The 18,908-nt window shown below is 40.3% G+C and overlaps 1 protein-coding gene across 1 annotated transcript in view; it reads right to left on the bottom strand.

The window, feature by feature from the left end:
• Window positions 1–4,341: 4,341 nt before the first annotated feature.
• Window positions 4,342–18,908, bottom strand: part of LOC126253445 (xylosyltransferase oxt) — a 114,210-nt gene continuing 99,643 nt past the window's right edge. The window contains exons 15-16 of the mRNA XM_049954790.1: window positions 15,954–16,124; window positions 4,342–9,476 (exon numbers count right to left, since the gene is read on the bottom strand). Coding sequence (XP_049810747.1) covers window positions 9,473–9,476; window positions 15,954–16,124 — 175 coding nt within the window. The 3' untranslated portion in view covers window positions 4,342–9,472. The remainder of the gene's footprint in view (window positions 9,477–15,953; window positions 16,125–18,908) is intronic.

Raw genomic sequence — 18,908 nt, 5'->3', positions numbered from 1 at the left:
ATACGAATTGATGCCGTATTCCTGGACTTCAGGAAGGCATTTGATACGGTTCCGCACTTACGTTTAGTGAAAAAAATACGAGCTTACGGAATATCGGACCAGGTTTGTGATTGGATTCAGGATTTCCTAGAAGAAAGAACACAACATGTCATTCTTAACGGTTCAAAATCTGCAGATGTAGAGGTAATTTCGGGAGTACCGCAAGGAAGCGTGATAGGACCTTTATTGTTTACAATATACATAAATGACTTAGTTGACAACATCGGTAGCTCCGTGAGGCTATTTGCAGATGACACGGTTGTCTACAAGAAAGTAGCAACATCAGAAGACTCGTACGTACTCCAGGAAGACCTGCAGAGGATTAATGAATGGTGCGACAGCTGGCAGCTTTCCCTAAACGTAGATAAATGTAATATAATGCGCATACATAGGGGCAGAAATCCATTCCAGTACGATTATGCCATAGGTGGTAAATCATTGGAAGCGGTAACGACCGTAAAATACTTAGGAGTTACTATCCGGAGCGATCTGAAGTGGAATGATCACATAAAACAAATAGTGGGAAAAGCAGGCGCCAGGTTGAGATTCATAGGAAGAATTCTAAGAAAATGTGACTCATCGACGAAAGAAGTAGCTTACAAAACGCTTGTTCGTCCGATTCTTGAGTATTGCTCATCAGTATGGGACCCTTACCAGGTTGGATTAATAGAAGAGATAGACATGATCCAGCGAAAAGCAGCGCGATTCGTCATGGGGACATTTAGTCAGCGCGAGAGCGTTACGGAGATGCTGAACAAGCTCCAATGGCGGACACTTCAAGAAAGGCGTTACGCAATACGGAGAGGTTTATTATCGAAATTACGAGAGAGCACATTCCGGGAAGAGATGGGCAACATATTACTACCGCCCACATATATCTCGCGTAATGATCACAACGAAAAGATCCGAGAAATTAGAGCAAATACGGAGACTTACAAGCAGTCGTTCTTCCCACGCACAATTCGTGAATGGAACAGGGAAGGGGGGATCAGATAGTGGTACAATAAGTACCCTCCGCCACACACCGTAAGGTGGCTCGCGGAGTATAGATGTAGATGTAGAAAAGGAGGCGCTCGCTATCATTTATGCTCTAAAAAAGTTCAGTGTTTTTTTGTATGGTTCTAAGTTTCACCTCATCACCGACCACAAGCCACTGGTCTCTCTGTTCAGCCCATCGGCGTCGCTTCCGGATAAGGCAGCTCACCACCTGCAATGTTGGGCCTTATACTTGTCTCGTTTTCACTATGAGATTCATTATCGCCCCACGGCCCAGTACGCCAACGCTGACGCATTGTCGCGATTGCCGATGGGCCCCGACCCGGTTTTCGATCGTGATGAACTACTCTGTTTCCACATTGATGAGGAAGAACGTCATGCGGTCGAGGGTTTTCCACTTACAGGTTCGCAGGTCGCGTCGGCTACTGCGCGGGACTCGGTCCTGCGTCAGGTGATTGGTTTTGTTCAACGGGGTTGGCCGCACAGGACCAAGGGCCGGGCATTGGATCCCCTTCGCAACTACCATGCCTTGCGCCTTCGTCTGTCTGTTCGTGATGGTGTTGTTCTTCTGGCCACGGATGGCGCATTCCACGGGTCGTGGTGCCAGCCTCTCTTCGCATAGATGTTCTCAAACTGTTGCATGAAGGCCATTGGGGTATTTCTCGGACTAAGTCCCTGGCCCGCAGGCACGTTTATTGGCCCGGTATTGATTCGGACATCACCCACATGGTTGCTGCGTGTGGTCAGTGTGCTCCACAACTGGCTGCACCTCGTACAATGCCCTCTCCGTGGCCTGATCCGGCGCAGCCGTGGGAACGGGTGCACGTTGACTTTGCCGGCCCCTTCCTCGGTACTTACTGGCTACTGTTGATTGACGCCTTCTCGAAGTTTCTGTTTGTTGTTCAATGTCCGTCGCCCACCACTGCGGCGACGACGCTGGCTTTGTCCAAAATCTTTGCGCTAGAAGGTCTTCCATCTACGATCGTCACGGACAATGGCCCTCAGTTCTCTTCGCAGGCCTTCCGTGATTTTTGTACTGGACAAGGGATTCATCATGTTACAGCACCGCCCTTTCATCCGCAGTTGAATGGGGAGGTCGAGCGCCTTGTCCGCACTTTCAAAAGCCAGATGAAAAAATTCCTTAGTGATTTTTCCACAGATGACGCTCTGCTGCAATTTCTGAGTTCTTATCGCTTCACGCCTCTGGGTGATCGCAGCCCTGCTGAACTCTTGCATGGCCGCCAACCGCGCACTCTACTGCACCTGCTTCACCCTGTCAGGCCTTGTGCTGTGTCCCCTAGTGCGGGAAAATACTCGGTGGGCGCCGACGTGTGGGCACGAGGGTATGGATCTCGCCCTAAATGGATTCCAGGGGTGGTCAAGGCTCTTCGCGGCCGCCGGCTTTGTGAAATACGTACGGGCGACGGCATGGTTGTTCGCCATTACGACCAGATGCGCCCACGAGTGGTGGCCACGCCGGTGCCACCGCCCCTTCCTTCACCTCCACCAGCCCGAGACGCCAGTCCTGTCGCTGCTGCCGATCTACCGTACGTGTTGCTGCAGCCGACGTCGCTACCGCTTCCGAGTACGCCGGAACCGGCCCCAGTCGCGACGCCGCCTTCTCCGAGACCCATCTCGCTGGAGCACACCCCCAGGTCCATGACACCTATGGATGCTGCTCCAGAGTTTCCACCCATCATCTCGTCCAGGAGGCACGAGCTTCCGTCCTGGAAATTTTCGACCATACTCTTGTGTCTCTCCGTGGGATCTTCTCGGGGCCTCACAAGAGGCCATGGACGTCTCCGCACTGTCCATGTCTCCATGGAAGTGAGTGTTTTTTTTTTGTTCAAGGGGGGAAAAGTGTTGTGACAGTGCCACGACATTTACAGTGCCGCCACGACAGTACGCGCAAACGGCGATAGAGGCGCTCCGCAACTCGGCTGAGCGCGGGAGCGCCACCTAGCTACGAACGGCGCCGGCCGCACGTCACAGAATGGCAGTCGAATAAGAGATACTGAGTTTTTATCATGTAACCAGCTGTTGTTTCTAAGTGAGTGTGTTTGAATATCCACACAATTATTGGTGATTAAAGGTTATAACAGTTATATTCTTTTATTCTTAGTAGTACAAATATAGATCACATTCAGTCTACTTGTACAAAAGCTGTTTTCCAATGCCTTTGATCAATGAGAAATAACATGCCAAAGTTAAAACTCTGTTCTCAGTCTGATTTTTCTTGCCACTTTGCCTCTGTTGTTAGCCAATATTGGAAATTAAACTCACTGTTCTGGGGAGGGTGGGGGGCTTAAAACTGGTTGTTCTTATGAGACCAGCTTTGAAGCATTAATACAAAAAGGTATTTGTAAAGGGAGTATCGAATATATCCTGCTTTCACCTTTCCATAAAAATCAACGTCTTTCCCACTAATTTGTAGATTATTGGAAAATAGTAGGGAATAAAAATTTTATCCCACATCTTTGTGCTATTAATCTATTGTACTCTAAATTTCATCATCATCATATGAATCCAAAGTTTACATTGTTTTCGGACCTGGTTTTCACGTCCACCTTTCATTCCAATTATACAGCTTGGAATGCTTTAAAGAACACACTTTTTTTTTTCTTTTTAGCATAATCAGAAATAAAATACCGCATTTTTGACGTTTTTACAAAATCTTCAATTTTGTGCTTAATTCATTCAGTACTGGAAAGTGCTACAAAAATGAAACTTTATATCTGAGAGCCTTCATCATAGCATTTGTCCAGGAGATGCAAGAAGCCAAATTTTTTCAAACGCCTATTTTTTTTGGCCGATTTTACCTACAATTTTCTGGCTCAATATGGCTCGTAAAATTATTTTCATTATTATCCTTAAGAGAGCGCATAAAGTTGAACAAGATGGCCAAATTTGGTTTCTTTACAAAAACTATTGCCCAAGATATTACAGCTCAAAGCCACCAAAACTTCACGCTGGCTCTGCGTGTGTCGTAATCAGTCCATAAGTATTCAGCACAGGACGGTTGGGCAGCACAGGCCGCTCCGGATCCCGGCTCCGAGGGACAGGCATTTAGCACAGGTAGCTGGATAGTTATAAGAGATGTTACTATTAAGTGAGTGAACATTTTATTAGGACAATTGAAGTGCTGTGCACATAGCCAATGTGGAATCTTGTTTTGTACGATCATGACACACAAATAACCATTTTTTAATATCTTAATATGTGCACTGCCTGAAATTATTAAAGCAATATGTTTAAGTGTAAGGAAAGGAACTAATAAATAATTAACATATATTTATAGTGAAGTTGTTCTTTTATGAGCATTTATTAAAATACATATGTATGAAAAATGTCAGTTTTTTCATTTGTATAAATTACATTTATGTACTTGAATATAAAACATATTAATTTCCCATAATGTACAATAAATCACATGACAGTCTCATACATTCAACAGTCATCATCAGATCACAAATAATTTAAACATTCTTATCAAAACTTTAAAGACTTTAAATGAATAATACAATACATAAAATCGACATTTAATGTCTTACAGTATGAAAGCTGTATGGCACTGAAAAAATGGCTATGACTAAGGAACACTCATTCTAAACTAGTGTTGAGTAACAAATGTCACATAACATGCTAAATAAAAACCAACATATTCGGTGAGATATTCAAAACTATAGTAAGTCCCAAATCATCTGCCTCATATAAAATTATCAGTACTTCATATATATTCCTTGATAACAGTAGACAACTCCCTGATGTACACAATAAAACATTTTTTATATAATGAAAGAGAAATATGTCTCTGTGCTGAATATATACATGAAATATTTAAGTTTTGCACATGGAAAAAGTGAAATGGTGACTTTAGGCCTTGAGATGCACATGAATACAAGTAATATAGCCAGAATAACTGCCTGACTACATCAATACATCTCATTCTTTAAAATATGTTAAAGATGTCTGATATTTTCTTGTGATTCTTAAGGTGAGAGCAGAGGAAAATAGTATTCAATGGAAAACATATTTGATACTTATGAAAACAGTAATTAGCCGAGGACGTTGTTTTCATTGAGGAAAATCAAAATTCTTTTTCTGCGCTGCACAACCACAAAATCATGCTAGTCTGGAGAATGTGCCACAGTTATCTCTTAATCATTTGACTGTTATAAATAAGAAAACTAACTTGATGGAAACTATGACATTTATAGTGTTTTGAATTAGATATGCACATCTCTTTAATGGTAGTTGGCAGATGTTTCCCTCACACAGCTGTTACTATTTGTTTATGGAAGTTGGAAATTTAAATTCAGCTTTTACTACAAACATAACAAGAACCAAGGTACTAAAACTTTGTTTCCCAAAAAATTAGTATGCATTGATAACTTGCAAAACCCATTTGAAGTGTTACTTGCATGTTTTGTAACAATGTAATTATAATAACGGAAAAACAGCTACAGTCATCTTTCCTATCAATATTTTGGTCTTCCTCAGTGACTGATTACATTTAAAAGAAGTTTCTGCTGTGGCAAAGAACTACTTTTATTATTGATCAAGTGGGAGAGGCAACTGAATGCTTATGATGGAGCACAGGCCAGCACTTACCTCAAAGTCCTAAATGGTGGCAAGCACAGATGAAGAATGGATATGTCAGCTAAGTTACTGAACTGCCATTATCATTCAGAACCATTAAGGATAATCAGAAGACAAGTTCTGATAACTGTTAGTAGCTCTGAGGAAAAGCTAAAACCTAAGCCCTCCATTCTGTTTCTGTTAGTGTCTGCCACTTGACAATTAACCATTAAAATTATAATGATTATTTATTTCAGTCACAGCTGCAAAACAATAAATGTGATGGTGATTGGTTTTGGCCATTAGGCTATTTTAATGTTGACACAGTGATTTGACACTCACAATATGTTAAACAGTAACCAACCACTCAAAATTTGATGATGGTCACCTAACCGTTGAAACTAGTGATGATCACCTGTATCATTTTGCAACTGTGACTGAAATAAATGATTCATTATAATTCATTAATATTTTCTGTATCCCTTGAAACAACATCTCTGCTCTTATAAAATGCTGAGGGTGGTTAGTGGTCTATCGTTGTAATACTTTTGACACTGACTTGATGTGAGAATTAATACAAAAAGTTCAGCCAATCAGTTATTAAGGAGAGTCATCTGAAGCTCTGCATCATATTAATTACAAACTGATAACTGTGGAGCAAAATCTCTGATATACTTGTCTCCTAGATGATCTTCACCCTAGCAGGATTTTTAGCACCTCATAATGAGTTCAATCTGAACAAACACACTTATAACCAGGCCATTTATCTGGGTGGCTCAGACACAGTTTTGCAATAAAATAATCATGTAAGACAGAATATCATGTGAGAAAGACAAAGACTGAGTTGCAGATTCAGTGCACAAAGGAATGCATTAATTTCTGATCCAGATCTTCTGGCGTCACAGAATTATCTTCAAATGACAGATTGGCTCACATGAAAAGGTTCTGATGTGTTTAGGAAATAAAATATTTTTCTCTATAAGTGAAAACTACATGAAGACCAGGTTCGAACCTAGACGGGGAACAGATTATCTGACAGACTGATACTTCTCTGTGGGTTGTTTGGTATATGTATTTAGGTGATTTGGGATTACACAGTATTCATCTGTTAAAGGCCACTGTAAACAATAAAACTTGTCTGTCAAATTCACTGTTTGGTTTCTCGAACAAATGCACAACACAGCAAACAATTTGATATCACTTTTTAAGCAGTGTCATGCTGTATGTATCGTGTCATGAAATATTTTGACACTGGTGGGCAACATACAAGATGCAATGTAAGATACACACTTTAAATCCCTGAAATCTCTTCCAGTTGCCAGATATCTCCCAGTTACAGACAATACCAATTGACTATTGTTCAACAAATACATGCATAAGCAGTCGAAACTGTTTGTCAAACTGGCCATAATCAAACTTTCTACAATATGTCAAACGAAGCATAAATTTGACAAACACACCAAACGAAACCCCAGAGTGGCAAATAATGTGAAACTTGACAAATTTTTAATCATCTATGTGGGCCATTAAGAAGATGTAACTCTTACTTTTTTGCTGTAAAACATTGCTCAATTCTATATTGAATAAATTTAGGAAAAAAACATTTGCAAAGAATTAGCACAGCTTAAAAAATCAAAGAAAAGTTGACAGAAAGTCTACTGTTTGGGGCCAGGGGTCCCTTCATCTGTCAAAAAATATACAGTGAAACATCTATATAATGTTTTTCAAGGGACCACAAATTCTGAACACTGTATAGAGGAAAACACTATAAAGAGGAAGGCTTCCAAATAATAATTATAGGGCATTACTGAAGATCGAGATACCACTAATCAGCTTTGACAAATGGTGCCATAGATGACATTTTAAATTTTCACAACACTGTAATATGATATTCATTTCAAATGATCAATGTATCAAATGATTAGTTTTTTTGTAATTAAAAGATGGGGCCCGGTAGGTGGATGGTGAAAGTAAATGGTGCCAAAAAGATCGCAAGCAGAATGTGTGTCACATGTCATGTGACCAGGTTCTTCCGCTGACTATGAAACATGCTGAGCATGGGCTTTCCGAGCCGGTGCAAACTGTGAATCCACAGAATGGAAAATTATGCATCTACATCCAGTCACTTAAACATTATAAAGAGGTAAATAATTGACCAGGGTTTCAAAAGTATGAGCGTTACATGGAGGAAATAGTAACATAGAGGAAACACAGTAAAGACGAAAATTTAACATTGGTTATATGGGCTTTTAGTCGGGACCGAAAAAAAAAAAAAAAACCAGATGTAACATAGAGGAAAACATTATATGGAGGAACGTTATAAAGAGGTTTCACTGTAATGGATTAGAGGAAACTCTACAATCCAACAAACTGATTCCCTTCTGATCCTATTCTGCTGTCTTGATCCCAGGTATCAGGCTTATTTCCTATTTAAGTGTTGAATAGTTCTGTTTTCCCTCTTACTGAATGAGGAAAAATGCTGGTTATGAAAACTATTACTGTTGTCAACCTTTTTGTGTGTCCACCCACTGTCACACAGTAAAAAGAAGATTCTGCTATCTTCATTAAATCCTGTGCTATGTAGTGCCTTATTTGATTAAGTCATAAGGCATTCATTCATTGAGTTAAGATCAGTGATTTTAATGCTGCTACTATTGTGTCAGCACCAGATTTCATCCTCTCTATTCTCCCATCAATATAATGATGTATTTGTCCATCTCTGTGACTGAGTGATCAGTGCAGCTGGTTGCCATGCAGGAGGGCCCAAGTTTTAATCCCGTCCAAGTTGTAGATTTTTATCTGCGCAGGGCCTGAGTGTTATGTTGTCATCAACATCATCAATGTGCAAATCACCAATGTGGCATCAAATAAAAAGATCTGCACTAGGCAGCCAAACAACCCCAGGCTGGGTCTCCCGGCCAACAATGCCATATGATCATTTCATTTTAATGATGTATTCATTATCTAACACCAACTATCTGTTTCTAATGACCTTGTCATTGAAAGAACATTAAATCTAAACCCATTTCCTTCTTCTCATTTCAACATCTAAGGATGTGCAAGGCTTTCTCTCTGATATGTTATCAGGAATCTGAAATCAGATTATCAGCTAATATAAGGAGCCTACAAGGATCACAACAAATACCACACTCAGTACAAAGGTAGTATCCGTTGGGTTATAGGAAACTGAAACAAATATCTGCAGTTTTATGTTATTTTTTAAGGCATTCATGAATTATGACTGATTTATATACTGTATATATATATATTCAGCACAATGAGGAATTAACTTTTGTAGTCAGATTTTTAATGTTCTCCATTAACAGTAAAGGTCAACAAACTTACACAGTAAGTACATAACATATTCACCAAATCAACATTCAGCTATGAGCTTCATGTTGGATTTGATGATTATTACTTCTCTGAATTAATACTTTATACACCCCTTCAAAATACGGTACAGATTTACATAGGAGCAGTTCATGAAATCTGACATATATACATGTACAATGAGCACCGGTCATATGTTGATGTCTTATCACAAAACATTTCATGAATTAATAGAAAACTTTTATTGTAAACTATCTTATATGTAATCTGAGCAAAGCTAAACTCAAGTAGTGGATATCACATGGTACAGAAATATGGCATTTCAAATTTATCTTTAAAATTTTTGTATAACAATGACCATTTAAAAATCAAACAGACATTAAAGCTTTCATTTTGTATATGATTGCCTGTCAAATATTTAAATGGCTTTAGAAGGAGACTCTTAAATAGTGGAATGACTTCTCAGTATTGCTTTTGAATGTCATGTTGATCACAAATTTGAAATATACCTAAAAAGTAACCCCAGTCATCACCTGTAACAAAAGAGAATAAATATCTATCAATCAGCTTTTCTCGACTTTATTTAAATCTAATTATTACTCAAAAACCATATTAGTTAAGTGTTCATCTGTGTAATGACATAATCATGCAATGTAACAGAGTAACATTATAGGAGCCAGGCCAGTGAATTGTAGAGTAGTCATGTAGATGTAGATACAACTTTTGGTCAATGAATATGAATTCACTGTCTCATCATCAAATTAATTGGTGCAAATTGCAGCTGGTATAATAATGTAGTAGTGAGACATGTTAACAAAACACGGAACCAAAGCACAATCCTATCCTCTACAATATGTGCATGCTGCCTGCGATTAACATCTCACCCATTTTGACACAAATGTATGTTTCGGCTATCATATTTCCAATTTTTAATGTCACCATCATCTTATTTACAAAGGTTAGACATGTGCCTGTACCATCCCCACATCATTTCCTTGGGCAACCTGTGTCTATCCATCCCCTCAGGTTGTAGTTCAGCATTTCTAGGGGGCGTCTTATTTTTCATTCAAGTCACACTTTTTTTCTCCGGTGTCTATTCAGTTACTTCCTCATTAACAGCAAGCACTTTCCCCTTATATGAAACATTTTCATTCTTTATTAAATCTCTTCTTGTGTAGCCTTCACTCGCTTCATAAATCTCATGACTACTGTTTGTATTTTGCTGTAATTTTTCTTTTAATTTATCCAACTTTCACTTCCATAAAGCAGTATCACCACATTTCTATAAAACTTAAATTTTTGTATCTGTATCAAGTTTTGTAATTAAGTGTTCTGTTTATAGTTCTACATATTACTTGAAATTTGTGCAGTTTCTCATCTAATCATAGCTCATGATTCACTCAAATATTTAAAATGTGATAACTGTTCAATTACTTTCTTGTTAATTACTATTTTGAACTGGGCCTTTACTTCCGAGTGTAAAGAAATAGTCTGCATTACAGACTCCTGGACCTGCCTATTTGGAGAATAGTTTACTTTAATTATACAGCAATCTTTGCTGTCCCCTTACTTACACAGTAATTCTCATTCACAAAATAAAATACCTGGTAATAAATTCAAAATTGGGGGCAGACTAGCGCAATGTGAAAGCAGCACACTTATATAATCAATGAAAGGAGTACAGGTAACAAATCACCGTATAGTTAAGGCACTGAAACATGAGCAAGACTGAGAATGTTCTACATCTACATCAACATTTATACTCCGCAAGCCACCCAACAGTGTGTGGCGGAGGGCACTTTACATGCCACTGTCATTACCTCCCTTTCCTGTTCCAGTCACGTATAGTTCACGGGAAGAACGACTGCTGGAAAGCCTCCGTGCGCGCTCGAATCTCTCTAATTTTACATTCGTGATCTCCTCGGGAGGTATAAGTACGGGGAAGCAATATATTCAATACCTCATCCAGAAACGCACCCTCTCGAAATCTGGACAGCAAGCTACACCGCGATGCAGAGCACCTTTCTTGCAGAGTCTGCCACTTGAGTTTGCTAAACATCTCCGTAACGCTATCACGCTTACCAAATAACCCTGTGACGAAACGCACGGCTCTTCTTTGGATCTTCTCTATCTCCTCCGTCAACCCGACCTGGTACAGATCCCACACTGATGAGCAATACTCAAGTATAGGTCGAACAAGTGTTTTGTAAGCCACCTCCTTTGTTGATGGACTACATTTTCTAAGCACTCTCCCAATGAATCTCAACCTGGTACCCACCTTACCAACAATTAATTTTATATGATCATTCCACTTCAAATCGTTCCGCACGCATACTCCCAGATATTTTACAGAAGTAACTGCTACCAGTGTTTCTTCCGCTATCATATAATCATACAATAAAGGATCCTTCTTTCTATGTATTCGCAATACATTACATTTGTCTATGTTAAGGGTCAGTTGCCACTCCCTGCACCAAGTGCCTATCCGCTGCAGATCTTCCTGCATTTCGCTGCAGTTTTCTAATGCTGCAACTTCTCTGTATACTACAGCATCATCCGCAAAAAGCCGCATGGAACTTCCGACGATATCTCTAGGCCATTTATATATATTGTGAAAAGCAATGGTCCCATGACACTCCCCTGTGGCATGCCAGAGGTTACCTTAATGTCTGTAGACATCTCTCCATTGAGAACAACATGCTGTGTTCTGTTTGCTAAAAACTCTTCAATCCAGCCACACAGCTGGTCTGATATTCCGTAGGCTCTTACTTTGTTTATCATGCGACAGTGCGGAACTGTATCGAACAGATTCCGGAAGTCAAGGAAAATAGCATCTACCTGGGAGCCTGTATCTAATATTTTCTCGGTTTCATGAACAAATAAAGCGAGTTGGGTCTCACATGATCGCTGTTTCCGGAATCCATGTTGATTCCTACAGAGTAGATTCTGGGTTTGCAGAAACGACATGATACGTGAGCAAAAAACATGTTCTAAAATTCTACAACAGATCGACGTCAGAGATATAGGTCTATAGTTTTGCGCTTCTGCTCGACGACCCTTCTTGGAGACTGGGACTACCTGTGCTCTTTTCCAATCATTTGGAACCTTCGGTTCCTCTAGAGACTTGCGGTACACGGCTGTTAGAAGGGGGGCAAGCTCTTTCGCGTACTCTGTGTAGAATCGAATGGGTATCCCATCAGGTCCAGTGGACTTTCCTCTGTTGAGTGATTCCAGTTGCTTTTCTATTCCTTGGACACTGATTTTAATGTCAGCCATTTTTTCGTTTGTGCGAGGATTTAGAGAAGGAACTGCAGTGCAGTCTTCCTCTGTGAAACAGGTTTGGAAAAATGTGCTCAGTATTTCAGCTTTACGCGTGTCATCCTCTGTTTCAATGCCATCATCATCCTGGAGTGTCTGGATATGCTGTTTCGAGCCACTTACTGATTTAATGTAAAACCAGAACTTCCTAGGATTTTCTGTCAAGTCGGTACATAGAATTTTACTTTAGAATTCACTGAACGCTTCATGCATAGCCTTCCTTACGCTAACTTTGACACAATCTAGCTTCTGTTTGTCTGAGAGGTTTTGGCTGCGTTTAAACTTGCAGTGAAGCTCTCTTTGCTTTCACAGTAGTTTCCTAACTTTGTTGTTGAACCACGGTGGGTTTTTCCTGTCCCTCACAGTTTTACTCGGCACGTATCTGTCTAAAACGCATTTTACGATTGCCTTGAACTTTTTCGATAAACACTCAACATTGTCAGTGTCAGAACAGAAATTTTCGTTTTCATCTGTTAGGTAGTCTGAAATCTGCCTTCTACTACTCTTGCTAAACAGATAAATCTTCCTCCCTTTTTTATATTCCTATTTACTTCCATATTCAGGGATGCTGCAACGGCCTTATGATCACTGATTCCCTGTTCTGCGCTTACAGAGTCGAAAAGTTCGGGTCTGTTTGTTATCAGTAGGTCCAAGATGTTATCTCCATGAGTCGGTTCTCTGTTTAATTGCTCGAGGTAATTTTCGGATAGTGCACTCAGTATAATGTCACTCGATGCTCTGTCCCTACCACCCGTCCTAAGCATCTAAGTGTCCCAGTCTATATCTGGTAAATTGAAATCTCCACCTAAGACTATAACATGCTGAGAAAATTTATGTGAAATGTATTCCAGATTTTCTCTCAGTTGTTCTGCCACTAATGCTGCTGAGTTGGGAGGTTGGTAAAAGGAGCCAATTAATAACCTAGATCGGTTGTTGAGTGTAACCTCCACCCATAATAATTCACAGGAACTATCCACTTCTATTTCACTACAGGATAAACTACTACTAACAGCGACGAACACGCAACCACTGGTTGCATGCAATCTATCCTTTCTAAGCACCATCTGCGCCTTTGTAAAAATTTCGGCAGAATTTATCTCTGGCTTAAGCCAGCTTTCCGTACCTATAACGATTTCAGCTTCGGTGCTTTCTATCAGCGCTTGAAGTTCTGGTACTTTACCGATGCAGCTTCGACAGTTTACAATTACAATACCAATTGCTGTTTGGTCCCTGCATGTCCTGACTTTGCCCCGCACCCTTTGAGGCTGTTGCCCTTTCTGTACTTGCCCGAGACCATCTAACCTAAAAAACCGCCCAGTCCACGCCACACAACCCCTGCTACCCGTGTAGCCGCCTGCTGTGTGTAGAGGACTCCTGACCTAACCAGCGGAACCCGAAACCCGACCACCCTGTGGCGCAAGTCGAGGAATCTGCAGCCCACACGGTCACAGAACCGTCTCAACCTCTGATTCAGACCCTCCACTCGGCTCTGTACCAAAGGTTCGCAGTCAGTCCTGTCAACGATGCTGCAGATGGTGAGCTGTGTTTTCATCCCACTAGCGAGACTGGAAGTCTTCACGAAATCAGATAGCCGCCGGAAGCCAGAGAGGAATTCCTCCGATCCATAGTGACACACATCATTGGTGCCAACATGAGTGACCACCTGTAGATGGGTGCACCCTGTGCCCTTAATGGCATCCGGAAGGACCCTTTCCACATCAGGAATGACTCCCCCTGGTATGCACATGGAGTGCACATTGGTTTTCTTCCCCTCTCTTGCTGCCATATCCCTAACGGGCCCCATTATGTGCCTGACGTTGGAGCTCCCAACTACCAGTAAGCCCACCCTCTGCGACCGCCTGGATCTTGCAGACTGAGGGGCAACCTCTGGAACAGGACAAGCAGCCATGTCCGGCAGAAGATCAGTATCAGCCGGAGACAGAGCCTGAAACTGGTTCGTCAGACAAACTGGAGAGGCCTTCCGTTCAGCCCTCCGGAATGTCTTTCGCCCCCTGCCACACCTCGAGATGACCTCCCACTCTACCACGGGTGAGGGGTCAGCCTCAATGTGAGCACTATCCCGGGCAGCCACAGCCGTAGTCCGATCAGAGGATGCATGGGACGAGCTGGCCGTCCCCGACAAACCCCCATTCGGACCCCCACAGTGATGCCCATTGGCAACAGCTTCAAGCTGCGTGACCGAAGCCAACATTGCCTGAAGCTGGGAGCGAAGGGATGCCAACTCAGCCCGCATCCGAACACAGCAGTCACAGTCCCTATCTATGCTAAAAACTGTTGTGCAAAGAACGTCTGAACTAATCTGCAGGGCACAAACAATTCGACACAAAATTTAAATGGTTATTAAAATACAAGGTTGCCTAGTAAATGCAGTAATGCTGCTACTTGTGCATTGCTGATACACTGCTCGGCAGCAGAAGGAGACTACGCGATTTTACACTGTTCAGGTACTAAAGTGCGATGCTACAACTCTCAAATACTATAATACGCCTGAAATTTATGAATTAAACAATGCAAGTACCCAAAAACATGCAAAGAAATTAAGAATTAAACTATGTAACAAATAAGTAAGCTAGGAGTATACGGCTTGCTGCTGGCAGCTGCTTATCCAACGGTGGCAGGGAGCTTTTGGATGATTCCTTCTTCAGAGCTATAGAACACACTATCACACACGTACCTACACACATACCATATCCTGGATGACTACATTTTGCCAGCTCTGCTGCTCAACTGGGATGAGTGTTTGTGTCAAATGAAGTGGGTGGGAGGAGACAGAAAGTGGATAGTGGGTGTAGGGTTTGGGACAAATGGCTGATGGCTGGGAGGAAGAGGCCACAGAAGCAGAAGATAGGAATGTGCACCAGTGAAATCATTCTAATTGCAGGCAGTGAACATACATTGTTCCTGTAAATAAATATGGTATGGGAAGTTCTGGCAGAATGTAAATAATAATAATAATAATAATAATAGTAATAAAGTGTTGAGTCAATGATAGGCACACAAAAAAGAATGCACACTTGCTAGTTTTTGGACAAATCCTTTTTTGACGCAGAGCATGCAACCTCCCCCCCCCCCCCTCCCCTCACACACACACACACACACACACACACACACACACACACACACACAATTCCGGCATTCCTGCACTGTGTATTCAGTGTGTGTTGGTGCATGTGAGCACAAAGTTTTCATTCTTTTACACGTGACTGTCAACAACTCAATGCTTCTATTAATAATTGTCATAATTCTATTAATGATTTGTCACTTTCATGTCTAAATTATTTGCTCATGTAAATATTACTTTATACTAGCTTTTTATTTTATTCTTAACAATGATCTGAAAGATATTTGGAGTATTCTTCTTTCATATCAATTATCTGCAGTTCAGAATAATAATTTTAGAGACATTGAAAAGTAAGCTTACCCTTTGAAATTACACAAGCATTCTTCAACTTTCAGATGGAGAACTTTTGTAAATATTCTCACAGACATCTGTGATGTAAAATTCGATAGTATGCTCTTCTTCACCTGAACATATGTTATGTGTAGTGCACTGTTACAAATAACTTTAACCTTACTGCTGATTATGATATGTGCTCATATGCTTGTGTAAATTCCCCTTAAGCAAGTCATGAAAAAGCCTATGTCACACATTACAGTCACTGACACTTTACCTGTGCAGTCGACCCGTTGCAGGCTCAATAGTTGTGATACTAGACTTTGGGTCAGGAGACAGTGAGCTCCAAAAAGTTGCAGCACAAGGTTCTATTTGCAAATTCCCACAGAGTAGTGCATCAGGTCGTCTCTGCATTGTGTCGACACACTTGTCCAAAATTTTATAGAATCTGTAAAGCACAACAGCACAGTATTAAGAAAAAAGTAAACATTCAAAACTGTGGCAGCAAAAATTAATGTCATAGTTAAAAGTAAGCATGCCTGGGCTGTAATATATCTAGAATGTACGTAAATGGTGCATTTTTTGGGTCTCTTAACTAAAAGCAGGTGGTGCTATTAGCTATCACTCGGGGGATGAAATATAAATCAAATGAGATGTGTAAAGAAAGTGAAAAAAGTATTTATCAGTTTGCTGATCTAATACTCAAGTTACAAGTTTAGAAACTACTTAAGATCATATCGAATTTGGATTATCTATTACTGAATTGTTTTCCTGTGAAATGTCCTATGGATAATCATGCTATTTCTCTCTATCCTTTATAGAACTAAAAACTAAACAAATTTGATGTGGAAATTAAAGAACTAGTCATTAGGTCCAAAGTTGACAGAAAATTCTAGGGGAACCACAGTACAAAATGATACATAATATGCAGATTTATTAAAATTTATAAATTAATTAAATATGATATTGGGACACTATTTCACGTAAAGTGTAAAGACCTTCCACAGTTTTAAATTTTCTATTCTTTTCTTTTGTTTTTGTCTTGTAGAAGCAATACATAAAAGGATTTGTTGCTGTTTACCATTTATTCCTATTTTGAACATATCTCTTCAACTATTAATTCCTGTGCCCCATATCCTTGATAATCTGAGCTGTGTATTACAGTATTTGTCTTCTGCAATTTTTCCTTTTAACTGTTCCGCCTTCCCACATATATAGATATTGCAATACTAGGATCATTTCAAAAGTTCTGTACACTGTAAGACAGAACTGAAGAAAATAATGTATTTTACTAAATACCTTTACAGGTCTTCAATATAATCTCCATTCTTGCTTATGACACCTTCTCAACATTTTGGCAACTTCTGTAATGCATATAAGGCACCTTCATTGTTGAGCTGTCTGATTACTTGCATCACCTCATTGGAAGCATCATCGATTGCAGCAAAACATTTTCAATGGAGTTGTTCCTACAATTTGGAAAACAAATTGAAGACCGGTGGGCTCATATCAGGACGGTGGGTGTCGAGCATTTCTCTCACTGGTAGGGCAATATGTAGTCTTGCATTATTGTGTAAAATGAGGACACCAGCTACCAGCATGTCAGGCATTCTTTGGAGAATTTTCAGGTGCAAAACATTTTATAGAAACAGTCTGTAGCATGTGCCTATTACAGACATCCCAAAGGACACACTATTTGTAGCTATTACTCCATTCATGTCATACGCTCTTACTCCATACATGATTGTTGGCAGTGAGATTTTATCGGGCATGGATATTTTGAACTTTTCCATTGTGACAACTGAGACTTCAGTTCTGGCTCAAAATCTTGTATCCAGGTTTCATCAAGTGCAACTATCTTTTCAGAAACTGTCCTCCTTCTGTTCAATAAAGTTGAAGCAATTCTTCTGAGATTCTTTTGCAATCTACTTTCTACTCTTCACTCAGGTCATTTGGAACCCATCTGGCAGCAACTTTTATCATGTTTAACTTTACAGTTGTGATTCTGTAAAGTGAAGTGATTGACTTTCTGGCCTCAAATGCAATTTTCTCACATTTTTTGTCAACCCTCTCTCAAAATATCATTAACAGTAACCTGAGAGGTGCAGCCTGTTGTAGTTCATGGCCCTCCAATTGTTGGGTTGTCCTCAGTGCTTACCCAACCTTCACAGAAATGAGGAGATCATCTTGCTTCTGTGCTATGATCCACTGAACTATTCCCATACAGATTTTGATGCAGAAACACTAGTCACTACATGTAGTCCATCTTGACTTGGTTTCAGTTTCCATTTTAAAACTGAATTACTCAAGCCATAGCCACACAAACCAGCCTCAGTTCTCATTCACAACTGACACGAATTTCAACATGGTCATGCCATCTGCATTGTTTGACCCTCATACATAAATTCAAAGCACATCTCTTCTGTTATTAAGGGTTTCCCATAGACTTCTTTACTCACCTATTCTCCATAATATTTGTCCACTTCTTGCTACTGCTGTCGGCTTAAAATTTAACATTTATCTTAGCATTAGCTGCATCTCATGTAGTTTTAGTTTCTACTGCAATGCCACTGGTGAACCTTTGCACTAGTGCACACTCCCCATAAACATTCCACTGAGAATTGTTCCTTCAGTGTTTCTTCAACATTCAAATTAAACAGTAGAACAATTAAGTGCAACGATGTTTCCCATTCTTATCAACATAAGTGTAAACTCAGGACAAAATTATTTCAGAATCAGTAGCTTATATACTGTGTGCTGGGCTGGAATATGTACACATACTGAACTGTAGTATATATTAAACACTCCAGTATGCATCATTAACAACAATATGGAAAAAATACATTACTACTCACTACACAGAGCAGGCGTTAAGTCACAGGTAGGCACAATGAAAAAGACTGCTAAAATATTAAGCTATCGGCCAAAGTCCTTCCAAAATAGAAAACACACACACACACACACACACACACACACACACACACACACACACACACACACACACAACTGACACGCTCATGGCCACTGTCTCGAGGCACTGGAGTCAGTCAGGCTCCAGCACCTGGAGACATTGGCCATGAGTGACTGAGTAGGTTGTGAATGTGTGTATGTGTTTTCAATTTCATAAGAAGGATTTTGTCCGAGAGCTTAATATCCTTTTACATTGTGCCTGTCTGTGACTCAACGGTTCCTCTATGTGGTGAGCAGCAATCTATCCTTTCCATATTATTGT

The sequence above is a fragment of the Schistocerca nitens genome, chromosome 4 (genome assembly GCF_023898315.1).
Source record: "Schistocerca nitens isolate TAMUIC-IGC-003100 chromosome 4, iqSchNite1.1, whole genome shotgun sequence".
NCBI classification, from domain to species: Eukaryota; Metazoa; Arthropoda; class Insecta; order Orthoptera; family Acrididae; genus Schistocerca; species Schistocerca nitens.
This window is presented reverse-complemented; position numbering and strand designations above follow the sequence as displayed.